This window comes from Tamandua tetradactyla, chromosome 19 (assembly GCF_023851605.1).
Source record: "Tamandua tetradactyla isolate mTamTet1 chromosome 19, mTamTet1.pri, whole genome shotgun sequence".
NCBI lineage: Eukaryota > Metazoa > Chordata > Mammalia > Pilosa > Myrmecophagidae > Tamandua > Tamandua tetradactyla.
In genome coordinates, this window is record NC_135345.1 from 72,497,110 (window position 1) to 72,517,137 (window position 20,028).

Sequence of the window (20,028 nt, forward strand, 5' to 3'; positions counted from 1 at the left end):
ATAGAGAGAGAAAGGCCACATCTGAGCAACAAAAGAGATCCTCCAGAGGTAATTCCTAGCATACCTACAGGTAGACTAAGCTTCTCCACTATATAAGTTTCATAAGAGCAAGCCTCAAGATCAAGGGCTTGGCCCATTGATTTGGATGTCCCTAATGCCTGACATAGTATCAGGGGATTCCCTGGTGGTAAAATTTAATAGTTCCATATTTTTTATCCCATCCCGCATGGGTCTTGCTAATACCCTTTGATTATCTGCTTAATATACTCTGCGATGTATCCAGGTGCTATATCAAGCTATACAGGATTAAAGGCCCTCATTCTTATTCTGGGCTCCCTGTGCTTGCTTTGTTCAAATGATCCATCTAGACAGGTTGAGCCAGATTGTGTGCTACAGAAAATCCAGGTTCTAGACAAAATAAAGTCTTCTTCCTTTGATCTCAAATTGTAGATGAGGTTTTTCTTAACCCCTGTACTATGAATTACCTTAATCCCCACCTGATCTGCTTCATTTATCTCTAAATACCAGGTTATACATGTATAAACAGCCTCTAAAAATCATGGGGATTGATTTTTGAATAAAATTATCCTGGCATTTGATGATAGGCAGTTCAAATGATCTAGATATATATTCACAGCTGTTCAAACAAAAAATATATTAAAGCCTCCCTAGCTTGCCCATCAATTCTTATTAGACTTGGAATGGAAACTCTTTTGGAAAAATTTTGGCTCATACCTTTCCTTAAGCAGGGAGATAATTTGCCTTCCCCTTTTTTTCCTGTTCTTATTGGAGAGTGTAAATAGAAATTCTGTTTATGACGACAAAGCACTTTAGGCAAAGTAGAAAGCAATAAGAATTTGGCAGCTGTGATCAGTCAGGACAGAAATCACTGATTTAGCGGCTCTAGCTACACAGGTGAAATAAAAAGTGAGGGTGGTGTGCCAATCTTCTTCCCCAGTATAGATTAAGGCACGTGTGAACAATTGTTAACATGCTAGCGGGTAGTTTTTGGAGGAGGAAGGAAATTTGCTTGAATTCTTTAAGTCAGGGTACCTTAAATTTGGTTCACTTGATGCTTAACTGGGGAACTTTGAAAAAATACAGATTTCCCAGGCCTCAACCTCAGAGATATTCATTTAATTGTTCAGGGAGGAGATATCTGTGTTGTGGTAAATGTCACAGGTAATTCTCATGTGACCTTAGTTTGAGAAGCACTGATTTAGATACTTTCATCATTTGTCCATTTATTTTTGATCACATGACTTGGCTTATGCTATTGACCTGACATCAGAACTCATCTGGGTTGATTCAGCTCTGATTGATGATTTTTAGTGGCTACATTTAAAAGGCATTAGGCTGCATCATTGTTCTTGGCTAAATGTCAGATTTGAAGACATCTAGAAAAATTGAATTTTATTATTCAACGTTCTGCTTAGTTTATATAAATCACAACCACCATCTGAAACTTCTCTTTTTATGGTTAGAAACATCTTAGATTAAAATTAAAAACAAGCATGAATATAGTAATAATATTGGTGAATGCTTTATTACTTAATGCCACTAGAATACTTCAATTTCCCATGTTTGAATGAAAATTGTCAAACAAATAGGAAATGTTTTGTTTTCTTGGGAAACTATGCTACTTTTCTCATAGCCTTTACTTCTTTTCCTTCTATTGTTACCACCCTAAACAGGATTATAATTATTAATCCAAATAATAAATTCCTTAGTAGACGTAAAACAACAAAAGTCATTCTTTACTCTTGTATGAAGATACTGCTGGATTGCAATAGCTGTCAAAATTGACAGGAGAATAAAAAGTGTCTGTTCTTTTTTTTTTAACATGGGCAGACACCAGGAATCAAACCCAGGTCCTCTGGCATGGCAGGCAAGCATTCTTGCCTGCTGAGCCACCGTGGCCCACCCAAAAAGTATCTGTTCTTGAATGGGCTTACTTTACATTAGCTATGACAGTAGCTGTGGCTTTCTCTGACAGCTTTGTCACGTGGCTCAAAGACATAAAGTGTTGGTGTTACAAATCATGTTTCGATTTATTTTTATTTTTTGCATCTTGCTCCTATGGTCTGATTTCTTAGCCTGATTTTTATTTTATTTTTTTGCTTTTCCTCCAAGGACTAGTCCTCATTTTTCTTTTCATGCCACTTCTTTTGATGGTCTCTCTCCGTCTCCTCCCTCTCTTGAAGGAATGAGAAACAAAAAGTAGGGGTGGAAAGATGGGGAAGAAAAGGAACTGATATTTCTACTATCTCTGCTTCGTGTTAGGTGTTATTCCTAGCTCTTTATATATTATTGTTTTATCTAATCCATATTTTTATCCTGTGAAGTAAGTACTGATTTTACAGAAGAGAGGATTAAGTTTTAGAAATGTTAGCCAGCTGGTAACTGATGGAGCTTAAATTTAAATTCAGATTTCCCTAACTCCAAATAATGCTCTTTGTGCTGAGTCACCTGGAAAAGACCTTGGAGATCACCTAATCCTATGTCCTCACTTAATATCTAAATGAATGCATGATGCATGTGTTTACTATTAATCAAAATGTTTTATGTGTCAGAGACTATACTAAGCATCTTCCATACATTATCTGATCTAGTGCGGATACTAACCATATGTGGGTTTGATGAAGAAACTGAGGCATAGGGAGGCTAAGTAATTCATTTATCGTCACACAGTGAATAAATGGTATGCTGTAGATGCCAACTCTGAACTGTCTGACTGCAGCATCTGTTGTTATATTTCATCATCTCAATTATTTTTCCTACATGAAGAAACTAAATGGGAGAGGTGAAGTGACACTCCCAAGACCACCGACTGTCTGGTGGCAGAATGGAGTCTAGACTACAGATTTCCTGATTGCCAGTCTTTACTCTTCCTAATGTTCCACAATGGGAATCATCTGGTGAGAGTGGAATAAAGTGGAAAGACCAACCTAAACAGAGCTGGACCTGTTTTTTTATACCAGATTCCACCACACTTCAGAGCACAACTATCCACATTCTTGGGACTTGCTAAGGAATTAGTTCCTCTAAGAAATGAGTTATGGCTGCTAAAAATGCACATTTCCACAAATTGTTTTGCTTTTCTATGTCAGTGAACACTGAATATAATAAATCAGAAGAGTTTCTGCTACTGCATCTTATAAATCGCTTTACACTGTTCTTCTAGCTAAACTAAAATTATTCATTACATAAGAATATTTAGAATGCTTCTGTATTGTGACTTGATGAGTAACATGTCAAAATGTGGCGAAAATAGTTCTTTTCTCAGAAACACTGAAAGCATTTCTAAGTTTAAACAAGTTTCCAGTGCAGTGTGTATAATAAATCACCTGTGTATGTTTTAAGATCCTCAACAACAGAATGGAAACTGTAGCATTTACCAAAGTATCAAAGACTGAAATAAAAACAATCTGCCTTGGAACAATCACATGGCTCCATAAACCTATGTCATTTTTGGGAGAAATTTGTTATATTTACTAAATGAATGACAAGGGATGTTTGTTGATTTTTGATAAGTGGCAGCTAGCATGTGATTTGAACATTTTTTCTTTGGTCCCTTATAATTTACTGAGTTCTTGTAAAGCACATGGAGGGACAGGGTATTGCATGATGGGGAGAGAAGACAACATGGCATCGCTGAAAAATCTTGTTTTTGTCCTCAGAGAGATTAATAGCTATGTCAAATAGAGGATTCTTCATCTCATTATTCTTCCTTTGTTCTCATACTCTCCCTTACTCTACGGTGTACTATGTTTTGATGTTGTAATAGCGATGAGAAATAGTCACTCCTCCATGCTTGATAAGAAATTTTGCAGCATAACTTTGCCTATTACATGTGCATGGAGTATGGCTTGTTCTGTCGTGTAGAGCTTTCAGATCACTACTATTTAATTTTTGTGCACACTCTAAAGTAAGTCAGAAAGCAAGATATATTATTTTTTGAAAAAGCCCAGTGTCGGTTCACCGTGAATGAGAGAAAGCATATTCAAGAAAATCTCAGGCAAAGGTGCACCTTTTATCCTTGCCGAGAATGAGGTAGTGGGATGGGTGGCTGCATTCTGCAGACTTATGGCACATTGAGTGTGAATGTCTGTAACATTTTGACCCCCTGAATCCCAATATTGTTATATGTTAGAGATCAAGACAAATACTATCTCTTGGGCACAGGAGAATCTCTTTCTCTCTCCTCCGCATAAATGCGTCCCAGGCCTGCCAGCCATGCTTCTTAATCTGACTTCTGTCCCTTTGAGGAAGAATGAGCTGTATACACTGACTGCATATGGAATTGCTGTAAAGTAAAGGGATGGCACTCTTCAGCCACTCATTCGAACTGAAATCCACATAAATGGGATCCCTTTGTAAGACCTTCCTGCAACACTTGAAACCTAGGCTCCTTTGGACAGAAGAAGTTGTTATGAATTGTTTCGGACTTGTTTACTTACTATGTAAGAAACCAGTCTCATTATTTTATTGTCACTTCTTGTTGTTTGCTGACATATGTATATTTTTGGCCTATCCCTACTCCAATGCTGTTATTACATAGTGCCGCTCTGAAGGATTTTTGTCTGTTTCCTCTACCCTTGAAGAGGAGGGCATCTTGTTGCAAATGCCATTCTAAGGTGACTGTTGCAGGCTCTGAAGCAGTGTCAAAAATACTTTGAATAAACATCTTGACAAGGGTTTTCTAAGAGGGTTTTTGAGTGGGGATAGAATTTAGTGTGTTTAAGTTTTTTAAGTGATTAAACATCATTGTTTTCATAATCATTTTGCATATATTTTATTTTCTGTAAAAATGTCACAGAATTCTAGAGAATATTTGGAGCAGTGAAAAGAGTGGGTTAGTGAGGCTGATAGGTGGATAGTTTAACCAGAGGGACGGGAAATAACTGAAGAGCACTTTGGTTTCCCCAGAAATCCACTCTGCTTCAGTAGGGTCATTTGGATTACTAGGCTGCTGATTTTATGTAAATGTAAATCATACTTCTATGAATATGCAATTTATAGTTTCATTGAAAAGGGAGCTTTTCATAGCACCATTTTGTTTTCTTATACACATAAAGTTGCAGAGATCACATACTTATTCACTACTGTGTAAGTTAATTTATCATGAAATATGATTGTGTCTTTTAAAGCTATAGCAGATCTTTATTCATTTGAAAAATTTCTTATTTTCCAAGTTTTATTGTTTATATTAATTGTCTTATGTATGAGTAAAAAGTCTGTGTTGTCTTTTTATATTTAAAAATCATTCCTTGGTAAAATACTATCTTAGGTTTACAAAAAGACCATCCTACAAATAAGTTGTAACTGAAGAGGAAATGATGAAAAATATAAGAAACAGGTAGTTTGCTATTACTAAATCATTGGCCCTGAATGTAGTGATTTAAAGCAGAAAGGTAGGATAATGCCAATGATGTTCTTTGACCCATGTTTCCTTGCCTCTCTTATGCTAAAGGAAACTAATGGTAGGTTGATTTCCAGAGATCTAAGTGTAAGATGTGGCCACAAAAGGTTTAGCTATTTATGTCCCTGCACATTTACTTCCTGTAGAGATAAAATTATTCAAACTTTTGTATACATTTACATTGGAGAGTAAATATGTAATGAGAATGTTTTTGAAATTGGTGTCTTAGAAATTGCATATGGAAGCCTTAACTTAGTATGGGTCAGAGCTGTCCTTTGCCTGAGTCAGCCCCAGTCATTGCACTCATTACAGCTTTTCGGAGCAATTCAGCCCTTGGAAAAGGGAGGAATGCCTCAATTTTATGTAGGGTGAATTACAAGTTAGTGATATTCACATTGCAAAAATTTTTGTTCTACATATTTGTTTGATATGTTTACTAAGGGCCTCTTAAGTAGCATATTCATGTGGTTTCACTTCCTTAGTAACACTGCAAATGGGAAGGAAATAGATGTGTTCATTTAACACCTACATTTTCTTTCTATTAGGGTGTGTTGGAGAGTTTCCTGGGTACTGCTGTCTCTGGAGCCGTCTTTTGCCTTTTTGCTGGTCAACCACTCACTATTTTGAGCAGCACAGGACCTGTTCTAGTTTTCGAGAGGCTTCTATTTAATTTCAGCAAGTATGTATGTAAATATGTAATTATAACTTAAAATTGTTGAATAGTAGAATATTCATAGCCTAGATGGAGCACAGAATAATATAATAAGGTAGATCCAAGAATTTGTGAAAAAACTGGAATTTGAAGATTTGGAAATTGAAAGGGCCACTCATTTCACATTTCAATCAACTAAGGCTGAATATGCTGTATTATCTGCTTGCTCTCTTCCCAGTCATTCTCTGTCTTCCTTGTGCTGCTTTATGCCTCAGTGGACTGGCCCTTATTACTGCACCACCCGCACTCCCTTGTTTTCTGGCTCCCTGTTGGGTTTGGCTAATGGGAAGCCCTGGCAGGGGTGTATCTGCGTCTCCCATCTCACTGTCTCTGCTTTGGCACCGTAATCTAGAAGTGGCCCATCCCCATTTGCCAGATTGCCCCTCTGGTGCAGCTCTAGCCCCCTCTAGGCTACACCCAGCACTTTCAGGCCAGTAATGGTTTCCTATAGTTACCAGTCCCTGACTGCACTGCCATTCATTGTTCCCAGCACCTCTGCAAATAGCCCATTCATTAAGTTTTGACAGAATCCCATTTGAGTATACTCCGGTTTCCTGCTGTGATTCTGACTGATACGCTAGAGAAATTAAATGACTTGTTTAAGGTCACATGGTTTATTAATGAAAGAGAGTGGATACCCATTACTGGTTCACTGCTACCTAACCTCAATTGCAGTGGTCTTAACTAAACATACCTTTCAAGATTCAGCAGAAAGAATAATAACTTTTATCGAGTGCTGACCATGTGCCAAGTACTATTCCTAAAGGCTTTACATGTATTGACTGCTTTACTTCTTGTAGCAATCCTATGAAGTAGGGACTCTGTTCTGTTTCAGAGATGAGAAAGCAGGCATGGAGTGAGCATTTGTTAATGGTTACCTCACCACTGAGCAGCAGGCTGGGATTTGGGATTTTGACTCCAAGTCCACACTTCTTACAGAATCATAGGCACTGCTAATAGACATGGCAATTGTGATATCAGTATTTTCATCTAGAAATTGATGGACTTTTTTGGAAGGAGAAAAAATGTTAAGTGAATTATCCAAGTGGCCACATGAGCATACAAATAGAATCAAAATCAAATCAAATTGGGTTTTCTAGCCTCTTTCTAACATACATGATACTTTGAAGAGAGTGTTGCCTTTACAGGCAGACTCATTCCTTAGACAGATAGAAAAACTTTATATGCCTTGCTAGAAAATTTTGAAATTTCCATATTCTTAAGTAGGTATACATTTTTAGAATTTTAATTTTAGAAATGTCATTACTTACCTGGTTACCTTGTGGAGTTCAAGACTCATATATAACCTTTTTAACTGTGTGCATTGTCAAAAATGATCAAAATGTACTAGAAAAAAATGAGGATTTAAACTTGTTTTTCTAAGAGCTGGATTGAGAATGAACATTATCAAGAGTCCTCAGAGAATTTAAAGTTCCAAATTTTAAATAATGTGAGTTTTCTGCAGGGCTTTACTAAATATTCCTCTTCCATCCTAATTCTCACAAGAACATCGGAAAGAATTCTATTTGTTTCAGTTTACAGAAACAGTCAAACTGTTTTTATATGTTTAAGAAAATACTGTGTGAGAGAAAGAAGACTTTGTGGAAAAATTGAACGAGAATGTACTCTAAACAGGAAGAAACATCTTCAACCTTTGGAGAAAGATTTATTGGATGCAATGTGATCAGAGCTTTAATCTACAGAAAATATTTGCCTGCCAGTTTGCTTTAGATAATTGTGGGATAGAGATTATTTCCTCTTACTAAAAAAGTTCTTTTCTCACTTTCCCTTCTGTTTCATCATAATTGAAAATATAAACATAGTAACATATGATTTATTTGAAAGCGGTTGTAAAGCAATGAGAAACTTTTGAGAAACCATGTTTTAAATCCATTACTAATATGTGGCAAACCTTACTATTTCATTCATAGCACTGTACAATTTGCTTATATATTATATCAGCAGGATAAACATTTTGTCTAGATATGGGACATTTGTGTAGATCACTATCCCCCAAAGTGTGTTTCATCCATTACTGGTATCATTAGATGCTCCATGCTAAAAAAAGTTCTGTAATCCCAAAACTGCTGCATATTATATCACCCTCTTAGTGTAGTACACTTTGCACCTCAGCTTACTAAGGAGTCTGATAGGTCTTTCAGTAAAGAACTGTTCCACATTGCCTTATCCAGATTTTCTGAAACATATTTCACTAATTTTGAGAAATATGTAAATCCTTGTTTTATGGCCTCAGTGGAATCTAACACTAACTACATAATTTTGCACAGATTTATCTCTGATAAGACTGTGAGTTTAGTATTTTTACTGTAAACTACAGAATCATAAAGGAATATGAATGCTGTGATATTCCCTCTTAAAATTAGTATTGGGATGTAGAAAATAATTCACAACTTTCCAAAATACGCATGAAGTTTCATTTCCCAAAGTCAGAGTCTCTCCCTTATTTTCACACATTGTATCCCAGAAATGGAGAATTAGATCTTTTTCTTTAAGTGAGGATTCTAAAAGAAATTTTAACAATGAGTTTTAAGCCATGTAAAAATTTCACAGAGAAGGATTTTTAACCTTTATTATCATCATTTTGTCATTAGTAATTTCTTTTTTATATTCTTTGAACAATTTACTTTAATGCTTCTGAGTCATTATTTTCCTCTATTACATTACCTAATTTATTCCTTTAGTTTATGGAGTTTACATTTATTTGTCAGTACTGAACATTAATTTCTGTAGGCTGTCTCTCACATGTAAATTTTTCAGTTTGTTTGCTTGATTTAATGCTACTCAGAAACCATAACTCAAAATATCTCGGAGCCCTGAATGGTTCCATTAGGACATATAATATTTCCTCCTTCCAATTAACTGTAATTTCTTCTTTTATCTATTATCATTGCCTGTTACTTTTTATAACGTAGTTGCTACTTAAACTTGGTACCAAGAGGACTGATAGTCTAATTGGACACAATAATATGATTTTATTTTAGTCATTACTGATAATCAACTTGTTTTTAAAAGATTTCTCATCTCTTATTCCTCTGTCTTGCTGCTTTAAACATATTACTTTAATAATGAAGTGGTTTTAGTGATTGTATTTGAGTCGTTCTTATTGAGCTTCTCTAAGAGTATTTGAGTCTTCTAGAGTAGCTGCTTGGGTATATATTTTTATTTTCTAAGATTTAAGTTTAAACATGCATTCTTTGTACTGAATCTGATGGTATTCCTAACCATTAGCCAGTTAATGCATTTGTTTCTCATCCTGTTCTATAAACTTCAATTCTGTAAACAACCACTGCTATTCTTATCAAGATTGCACTGACTTTCATCTTGTTAGGGAAGCAAAGCTAGGTAAATTACTTAATGTTCCAGGAAATCCATAAAGTAACTGTCTAAGCCAGTGTTAATAATCTCCTGTTTTGATGGTGTATTTTAGTTTGTGTGTTGGACAAAAGAGAGACACAAAGGACAATGGCTTTGATGCCCACCTTCTCATGACTGGATATAGGTTGGACAGAGAAACCATCAAGTAAATTTTAAAAAACCAGTCCAGAGACTTGGTTTCTGGTCTAGCTCTGCTATTAAAACCTTGATATTGGGAAAAATCATTTTGCTTCCCTTGGCCTTGATGTCCTCATCTTCAAAATGAAGCATATTAGACTAACTGATTAAAGAACTTGTAATTATATCATGCTGTAATTTTTAGCAATTACAGGATGGTTCCATCTGACAGCTCACAGGCTGAATGTTCATAACTGTTTCAGTCAAAGTCCTAAGCTGTAGGCATTCATTCATCCAGCAGGTCCTTACTGGGCATCTTCTATGTGTCAAGCCCTATGCTAGGTAATGAATTTGAATTTTATTCTAAGATCAGTGGGAAGGTACTGAGATTTTAAGCTAGGGTATCTGATTTACATTAAAAATAACATTTTTGTAGTGTGGAAAATGGCTTTGAGCAAGGCAAGCATGAAAATTAGGATATCAGTAAGGGAGTTCTATATAACAATAAAGCAAAGACTTTTGGAGGCCTGGGCTGGGTTGTTGGTAATGAAGTGGAGAGAGAATGCCCTTTAGGAAAGTATTAAACTGCTAAACAGCTAGAAGCTGTCAGAAACCCATTATCTGAAAGCAAGGCTATACTGTAGATCTTTCAAGCATGCATTATCCTTGATTTAAAAAATGTGAATTCTACTCTCTGCTTTCTCATCACAAATAAATTATGATGCAAACTAAAATAAAACAGAACAAAACAACAAAAAAACAGAAAGCCACCCAACATCGTAAAGCATTTTCCATGTAATTTTACAAGAGTTAGTCTTGTCTTAGTTTGCCAGGGCTGCTATGCCAAATAGCACACAGTGGATTGGCTTAAAGAACAGGAATTCATTGTCTCGTGGCATTGGAGTCATCAAGCATCCCATCAGTCTTCCACCACAATGGTCCTCCTTCTCTCTCCTTGGGTCTGCTCCTCTGATTTCTGCTGACTTCTGTCTTCTATTGACTGATTGCACCTGAATTTCCTCTGCTTTGTAAGGATTCCAGTCATATGGATTAAATTGAATCCACCGTAATTCAATTTGGCCTCATCTAAATAGAACTTTCACGAATCCCATTCACAAATTGGTCTGCACTTCTTTGAAGGCTCACACCCACAGGAACATGGATTAAGACTTGAATGTGTCTTTTGTGGAGGACATGATTCAATCCCCAACGAGAATGACTTGGCAAAATGTTACCATCTTTTCCTGGCTGTGAGTCTTGAGCTAATTTTACTTGTTGGAAATGGAACGGAAAATGAAAGGCAGTGGCTTCCTTAGATGAAGGGGACAGATTCTAAGTCTGCTGTGAGACAAAAAGACAGAAAAATAGTTGTCCCTATATGCTTCACATGTAAATTCAGCAGAAGGAGATTTTATCTATAGGTAAGCTTCAAGAAAAGTGATAATGCCTGGCTGAAGCATGCAAGCACAGACTTTCTTAATCTGACTGTATTCTATATTTTTAATCTTATCACCGCATGATGGTGGCACTGTGTTCACAGTGAGCATTACAGGCCTTTTTTATGTGCTCTCCTCTTCCTGGTCTGACCTTTCCTGGTCTTCCTGGAAAGCTCCTGTTTATCCTTGAACACCTCAAGTTCTTTTTTCTGAAAACTTCATATATTCACCCAGCCAGGATTAGCTATTCCCTCTTCTGTGACACTTTGTGTGAACCTTTAGATATTTTATCAGTCAGGGTTCTCCAGAAAGATGGAACCAGCAGGATACAGATAGATAGATAGATAAATAGATAGATAGATAGATAGATAGATAGATAGATAGATAGATAGATAGATAGATAAAGAGGTTTATTACAAGGAATCGACATACATAAGACTCTAAGGGTTCACAAGTTGGAATTCCATGGGGCAGGCTGCAGACTGGAAACTTGGGTAAAGGTGGTATTGGAGTTCTGGGTCTGAATTCGCTAGGAAAGCTGGCAGGCTGGAAATTCCAGCAAGAGTTGATGTTGAAGTCTTGAAGCAGAAATTCTTCTGACACTCTGTAACCCTCAGTACTAACTGATTTTCTACATTATGACCTTTACTTAAGGTCAACTGATAGTGGATGCTAATCCCATTTATGAAAATGCCTACACATTGACAGCTAGGCCAGTATTTGACCCAGCTACACACTATAATGGATATATATTTACATCTCAAACTGACATGTAAAATTAACTGTCACAGGTATACTTAGTTATATATAGTGTGTTATTTGTTTATCAGTTTGTCTCCTCCAGAAAACAGTGATGATTTGGGTCAGAGTACACACTTATCTTAGTGTTTTCAATAATCAGAAAAGCCCATAGATATTTATTGATCACGTTGGCTGATAATGTATGTTATGCTTTCAAATTGTTCACTTTGTAAAGTCTGTGAAGGCAGGGACCATTTTTTTTTTTTTAATGAGCAAAGTAATGAATTGTTCACATAGAAATGCTGTGTCTGCTTTTCATGTGCTTTCAAAGACTTCTGGAATTATTTCTTTATAGTGGTGTAATACTAGACCAGATCCTTAAAATTAATTCTTTTCAGGTGAAATAGAGAATGAACTTTGTATTGAGTAGTAAAAAGTGATCTTGTATTTTTAGTAATCATTCCACAAGTATTTGGAAATTATTCTTTTTGTTCCATGGAAGAAGAATCTAAATACTTTCTTTATTCTTTCCAGGGACCATAATTTTGACTATTTAGAGTTTCGCCTTTGGATTGGCCTGTGGTCAGCCTTCCTCTGTCTCATTTTGGTAGCCACTGATGCCAGTTTCTTGGTTCAATACTTTACTCGCTTCACTGAAGAGGGCTTCTCCTCTTTGATTAGCTTCATCTTTATCTACGATGCTTTCAAGAAGATGATTCATCTAGCAGATCACTACCCCATCAACTCCAACTTCAAAGTGGGCTACAATACCCACTTTTCCTGTGCTTGTGTGGCACCCAACCCAGGTGAGGACATCTGCTTAATGATCATGTTTGCCCTGTTTGGAGGAAAGTATAAGACTCTATGCTTAGAACGTGTCAACATGATATCATGAGTCTCAGGAAAGTGTTTAATTATGTTGTTCTCTGAGAAATCATCTTACCAAATTTGAAGTCTCGTTGCGTGAAGCATATTAGCCATATGATTCAATCAGGAGGTGAAACCAGGTTCTCTGGAGTATGAACAGTACCAGCTCAAAACTTTGACACGAACTCTAAATGCAACATTTGCTATCATTGTATACACAGTTCTCGATTTTATATTATAGGTGAAGAAACCCAGGGACATACACTAACAATTGTAAAATCCAGAAGAACCTAATTCATTGAACTTTTGTCCCATATTTTGCTGCTTTCCTATGGCTACAGGAATCTCATCCTTTAAGTAAACTATAATAGATTATTTTAAGTTTATAGAAGAAATAGAGAACATCCTATACTCACTTTACATAATTGGAAGCATGAAATTAAAAAAGAAATTCAGACTTGAGTCACTCTAGAAGTAAAGTATAGCCTTATGGCTCCTTGCTACTAGACAATGTAAATAAGAAAGGAAAGGGAAAAAAAGTAATAAAATAAATTTTAAAAAAAACATTATACTCTAGGAGCAGATATACATTCTAGAGTATGGAAAGACATAAGAATAAACTGTGGGTGAAGACTGTGATTGTAAATATCTTAGCACTCTAATATCCTGCTTGCCAAATGTGAGTCAATGTCAGAACTCTCTCACAAAAAATTGTTCAACTTGGTCTTTGGGATTTTTTCTTGGAATAATTCATCATCCTTTTACAGATATGAAGGCATTTAAGACTTTTGATAAAGTTGCTTTCTGTGTGCTCTAGAAGAATAAGAGGTAGAAATTTGTGCCCTACAATTAAATGGCATAGTACTAGTGAGCTCAGGTTATATGATTAGCAGAAAAGGTCCTATGTCCCTTGAACCATAAACTGATATACAATCCATGATTTTTGAGTAAGGCCTCATGTTGCTAGAATTTCTATATTGTGGTTTTCAGAGACTCTAAACCTGGAGCATAAATGTAGGACACATTTTTGTAATATCCATTTTTACTAATAGAATGAGGAAGAGTTCCTTAATGTGTGAAGTAAAACATAAGTATATCATAGACTAGAATGAAAAATTCTTATGAATTTAACAAATAAACAAGATGAAGAATTTTTATACTTGCAGCAGGCTGTACCAGATTTCTCCTAAATATTTTGAAGATGCGTTTTCATTCATCCCTGCCACTTTGGTGGAGAAGTCTTAGAAGACTGATATGTCTGTTGAAGAAAGTGAACACTACCTTCCCCAAAATAGGTCAGGGCACTGCTGAGCTTTGCACGTATAGATTCTTTTTGTCTTATGTAAGGAAAACCAGTCCTCACAAAAATAAAACCCATGCTTAAAGGCAATGCTATAAAAGGTACTAAGTCAATATTTAAAGATCCAGGTGAACCTGAATCAATTTACTTATGAAAACCTATTAGTGTTACAGATTTTAAGTATTTTAGAATTTACAAAAGTGCTTAGTAGGAACTGTATAATTATTATTATTGGAATCAATTAAATATAGTCCACAGAGAACACAGATATCAATATTACAACTATGTGGAGTTCTTCCTACAAGAGAAGGGAATAAAACTCCCTTTGACTGTACATCCTGGGCTTTCAGGGACAATGTGGATTGTAAATGCTAAATAGTAGACTAACTGATATATTTAATTGTGGGATTTTTAACTTTCCTTTTCATTTATTGCTGTCGATAAATGTATGCATTTATTTATATAAAATCCGTAAGTACAGTTCTTAGGCCAGTCTGACTAATCATATGCCAAGATTTTCTAAAGGAAAGAAAAGTACCCCTCAGCTCTTTTCAGGTTCTTAGGTGTTCATAAAGGCAGATGAGGGCTTTATCAGCATGCCTGTCACACAAAAGAAAGGTGTACCTGGTTTCAGTGTCATACCTACCTGAAGCCAATAGAAACTTGTGTTCATTATTTTCTTAATTGAATGCCTGCAGAAAAATTAATTTGAAACCAATGAAGACATATCTGAGTGTGTTCTAATTGTGAAAAATAAATGAAAATTTTACATGTAATTTTACTCCCAAGAAGGATCTCTGATTACCTGAAAATGTGATATCAAGGGTTCAGCCAGTTTTATATGTTCATGGCAAGTGCTGGCTTAAGTGGCAGTAGCATTTCCTGTGACCTGTTTTCACCAGGTTGTGTGAAGTCCTGAATGTCCAAGGAGTTGTCTGTCAAAAACCCTACCTGTGTGGTTCCAGTTAAGCAGTGTAGCAGAGCTTTGATGTCAGAAAAATATGAAGTTCCAGCTTGGCTAATGCCAAATGTGTGATTTTTTTGGTCCAAATAATTTAGTTTTCATTTCCTCATTTATAAAATGGGGTTACTAATCGTATCTGCCTAATAGAGTTATTTTGAAGAAAAGGAAATGAGGTATTACAGACAATGTATTTAGCACAGTGTTTTCTGCTATGTCATACATAGTTAAATCTTAGTTCTCATTATTGTGGCTGTTGTTATTCATTAAAATTTATGGTTAGTTAGTATTTAGTCTTAAGTGCGAGTGATAGAGCAAGCAAAAGGACCTTCACCATGCTGCTTTCTAAGTATACCTTGGGCTTTCAGCCCTGCAACAAGACCTGTGACTGACACCCTGTGACGTTTCTGGAGTTGTCTAGATGAGTGGCACTCATGATGGATATGTACATGAATGTGAAGCGTTATTTAAACCTAGGAAGACCAATTTCTGTTTGTGGTTTGGAAAAAGGGAATGGATATTTGCATTTTCATGACACGCTCATGTTTTATTAAAAACCCCATAAGATTAATGATTCTATGCTTTCCCTGTAAAGTTAATGCTTCTTAATAATCTTAATACTTCCTAATAACCTTAATTCTTTTCAACAGCATACTACACTGTCTATCATAACTTTTGTACTTATTGATAGCAAACTGAAAAATTGTAGTGAGAGAAAAATATAGTTGCATGTACAACTAGAGTGAGAGTAGTCTGCAAACAACAAAATGCTGGGATGCATGTTCATCCCAACATGCACTCTTAGTAAAAGAATTCCATCAATGAGTCAATAATATTTAAACTGGAAGACGTCTTGTTTATCAACACTGGGACAGTATGTTACAATGATCCGACAACTCCACAGTTGGAATCATGATCCTAACTGCGAGATGTTTCTTTAGGGTTGGAAATAAGGGTCACTAAGAAAACCTATTTGTGGCCATAAATTACTGTGTTATTTTGGGTGCATTTTGAACGTGATTCCTCCTCCTCTCTTCCTTCCTGACTTTTCTTGTTCTCACTTGCTTCCATACTATCTCATCACTTCCTAGTTTTCCTTTTCCTCCCTTCCTCCTGTCCCTACCTGTTGCTCCGTGTTTTAGTGTGCCAAAGCTGCCAGAATATAACACATCAGAGATGGGTTGGCTTTTAATAAGGGGAGTTATTTAGTTAAAAATTTACAGTTCTTCAGAGGAAAGACAGCTAGTTTTCATCTGAATTTCTCTGTCACATGGGAAGGCGCACGGCGATGTCTGCTGGCCTTCTCTCCTGACTTCTGGGTTCCCATGGCTTTCCCCAGGGTGATTCCTTTATGCATCTCCAAACATCTGGGCTGAGCTGCGAGTGCTGAGATGAGGTTGGCTGATCGGCTCTTTTTTTTAAGCCTCCAGCTAATTAAATTAAACCTCACTCATTGTGGAAGACACTACCTATAGCTGACTGCAAATGTAATCAGTCATAGATGATTTTCACATACTTATGATTTATGTGCCCAGAAATAGAACAATGGGGCATCATCACATGGCCAAGTTGACACCTGAACCTAACTACCACACTTGGTAAACTCATGTCGTATACCCAGGTTTACTGAAGAACCAAGGAAGCCCAGATGCAAGTACTAAGAAGGAGAATTAGCTACATAGTTTGACATAAAAGCTAGCATGGATACATGGTTTTTGTACTAATATTTCCTTTTCTCAGAAATGGGATAACTATTAATTAATTAATGTGACGATGACTAGAAGAGGTAAAAGATGTTGTATTTCTCACTGTGCCCTGGTGATTATACACCTGTGCAGAAGTGTATAATGAAAATGATAATTCAGTTCAAAAGCCAAAAGTGAAAACTGAAAAATATTTTGTTGAAGGACAAAGTGCCATATATCTTTTCATCACCGGGATCCCAGTTTAGAGTATTGTTAGTGCCATATAGTGTAAAGAACTCCAGTGTGCTTCGGAGTAAAGCAAACTGAGTTTGAGTTTCATCTCTGCAACTAACAAGCACTGTGACCCTCACTCACTAGGATAATTGCTTAATCTAGTTCTGTCTCATAATCTGTGAATTGGGTTAGTACTTGTTCCTACTCTTAGAGGCTAATATGAGGATTAAATGAGATAATTTATGTGAAATTGTTTGGCACCTAATAGACACTCAGTAAAAATCTGTTATTTTTCTTGTTTCTTGCTGACACATAAAAGATGCTCCAGTCAATTTTATTTTTTGATTGTATTCTTTTGAAGGTATTCAAACATTTAATTTTCCCAGAAATATCCCTAGGGAAAGATACTAACTATGCTTATACCAAAACCCTATAAAAAATTTACCAACCAGTATATTGTTGCAGATAAATATGAAACATTAATGCCATGTGTGCTGGTTTGAAAATATTATGCACCAGAAAGACCATGTTTTAATCCTGGTTCAATTTTGTGGAGGCAGCCATTTCTTTTAATCCTAATTCAATATTGTAGGGCAGAAGCTTTTGATTAGATTATCTCCACAGAAATTATGGCATGCCCAATTGTGGGTATGACCTTTTGATTAGATGGAGATGTAATTCTGCCCATTCCAGGTGGGTCTTGATTAGTTTACTGGAGTCTTTCAAAGGGGAAACATCAGAAATGACAGAGCTGACAGAAACTTCAGAGCAGAGCTGACACAGATGCAACACTTGGAGAACAGAGACATGGAGGTTTGTAAATGCTTGGAGCTCAGCAGATGTTGCCATGAGATGTTAAGTAAACCAGAACCTGGAGAGAGCCAAAGGAAGTCAAGAGATGACAGCCAGCCCTGGAGAAGCAAAGTGAGGGCCCCCCAGGAACAGAGGCTGAAAGCAATGGAGCCAAGGAGCAAGAGAACAGCAGATGCCAGCCATGTGACTTCCCAGCTGATGGAGCTGTTCCAAATCCATCAGCCTTTCTTGAATTAAGGTATTTTTCCTTGGATGCCTTAGTTTGGACATTTTCATAGGCTTATAACTGTAAACTTTTATCTTATTAAATTCCCCTTTTGAAAGCTGTTTCCATTTTTGGTATATTACATTCTGGCAACTTACAAACTAAACCGCCATGATTAAAGAAAAAAATGTTAAGCAGTTCAGTGTGTCATTAGAGAATTCAATTTTATTCCACTGAATCTTATGACCACAAAAGTCACTATACATAGTCATGTGGATGGCTTTAAAGCCCTCTAGTTGAGGAAACTAGTTCATTCTAAAACATAAATGCTAGAAATTTGTATATAGGGAAAAGAACCTGGAGTTCCTTCCTTTTTCCCCATCTCCTTTTCCTCCCTTTACTGTCTTTTCTTTGCCTTCTTCCTTCCTATACGCCATCACTTTTGGAGAATTATGTTACTTGCAATGAAATAGAATCTGTGAAAACACACATACACGCTGCTTGTATGAAATGTTTGATTTCTTACAAGAGTATTAATTTGTGAATGAACAAGGTCAGAGTTTTGGTTTCTTTTGATGTGGACTTGAGAAATAAATTTCTCCTCTAATATCTCATTACATAATGTGTAAAACTTGCAGTGACTATAAACTCAAGGGCACATTAATATTTTGGAAAAAGCCAAAGTAGATTTTCTGACCAGCTGTTCGTTTTTATCTGGAGAGGAAAGAAGAAGCCTTGCTAGAAATTATGAACAAATTATAAAAGCAAGAAAAATTGCCTCAAGGGGATAGAAACTACACTTTATTGTTAACAGAAGATATATATTTTACTGACTCATTGTTGACTCTTCTGTGGAAAACATGCTTAATAATGGATCAGTGATTAAGCAAAATAAAGCCTTTTTTTAAATACCCAAGTGCATCACTACCTATAGTATCTTAAGTAAAAGATGGCCTTTTCCCAAGTTTGAAACTCTAAAACCAAGTCAAGTGACTGGAAGTAGCCATGGCTTGCATTGCCACACCTTTCTTGTATTCACAAAGTGAAGTATCTTCTGAATGCTCTAAAACAGTTGTCATGAGAGTAGAACTTTAATACCATTTCTTTCTATATTTTTTCTATTACCTTAATGAATGCTAGTGCCAATATAGTACAACCATTAAAAGACTGCTGGATTCCATCTCCTGTGGTCCCATATTATAGTCTATATGTGTCTCAATTAGAAAGCCCATTAAAGGAAAATTAGGAAATAAAAGATCATCTTAATTGATCTCACGTGACCAGCATCATATTATATGCAATTTTATTTTTATTGTGTGTTATTCTCTATTTAGATTATGTGGTAAGTTTCAATCACAGCTAGTGGTTAAACAGGGAAATACAGGATCCTCTGATGTGGCCTCACTCGGGCTTGCGTCTGTGAGGACACTTGACCAGCATGGTTGACTGTTTAGCATTCATGGTAATAGAATTTTGAGATACCATAGATACTTGAAAGACCATAGTTTTCATTTCCTTTTTTCTGTCCTAATACATATTTTAGCAGTTTCTGCATAACCCATTGCAGGAAGGAGAAAGGGGAAGCAGTGCATTTGGATAGCACCAAAACTGCTTGATTCTCTAGTTTGGGGTTTTTGTATAAAAGCACTGATTAGGAAAAGTTACTCCAGAATGGTTTCTATAATGCATCCTAAATGTAATGACAGGTAGATATGGAAGAGAAGTTTTTGTGAAAGTAGTGGCTAATTCTGTCCAGCCCAATACCTCCCTAGTAGCTCAGCTCTTTAACTTGCAGTGTAGTATCATAGAAGAGCTGTGAGAAGAGGGCTCTTTATAGCATGGGTTGAACAGTGTCATAATTTGAATTTGCCTAGTTTCAGTGAAATTTTCCAGCATCAGGCTTGGCAAAAATACTTAGGAAAATTAAAATAAAAATAAAAAAAGGGAAGAAAAATTTACTATTTTTGTTCATTTGTTTTAAGACCTGAGATAATAATGGCAGGTCATTTCCGTAAGAGCTTTTCCTTCCAGAATTTTCCCAGTTCACTTTCTCTTCCCTACAAAGACAACTTTTGCCCTTTTAGTCACCCAAAAATTTGAAGCATAAATATGTGAATTTATCAAGAGCTTCTAGTATTG

General features: G+C 36.2%; 1 protein-coding gene across 4 annotated transcripts in view; it reads left to right on the forward strand.

Moving 5' to 3' along the window:
- Window positions 1-20,028, forward strand: part of SLC4A4 (solute carrier family 4 member 4) — a 434,558-nt gene that overhangs the window by 308,487 nt on the left and 106,043 nt on the right. For all 4 annotated transcript variants that reach the window (XM_077137062.1, XM_077137060.1, XM_077137063.1 and 1 more), the window contains exons 13-14: window positions 5,968-6,101; window positions 12,359-12,630. In XM_077137062.1, coding sequence (XP_076993177.1) covers window positions 5,968-6,101; window positions 12,359-12,630 — 406 coding nt within the window. The remainder of the gene's footprint in view (window positions 1-5,967; window positions 6,102-12,358; window positions 12,631-20,028) is intronic.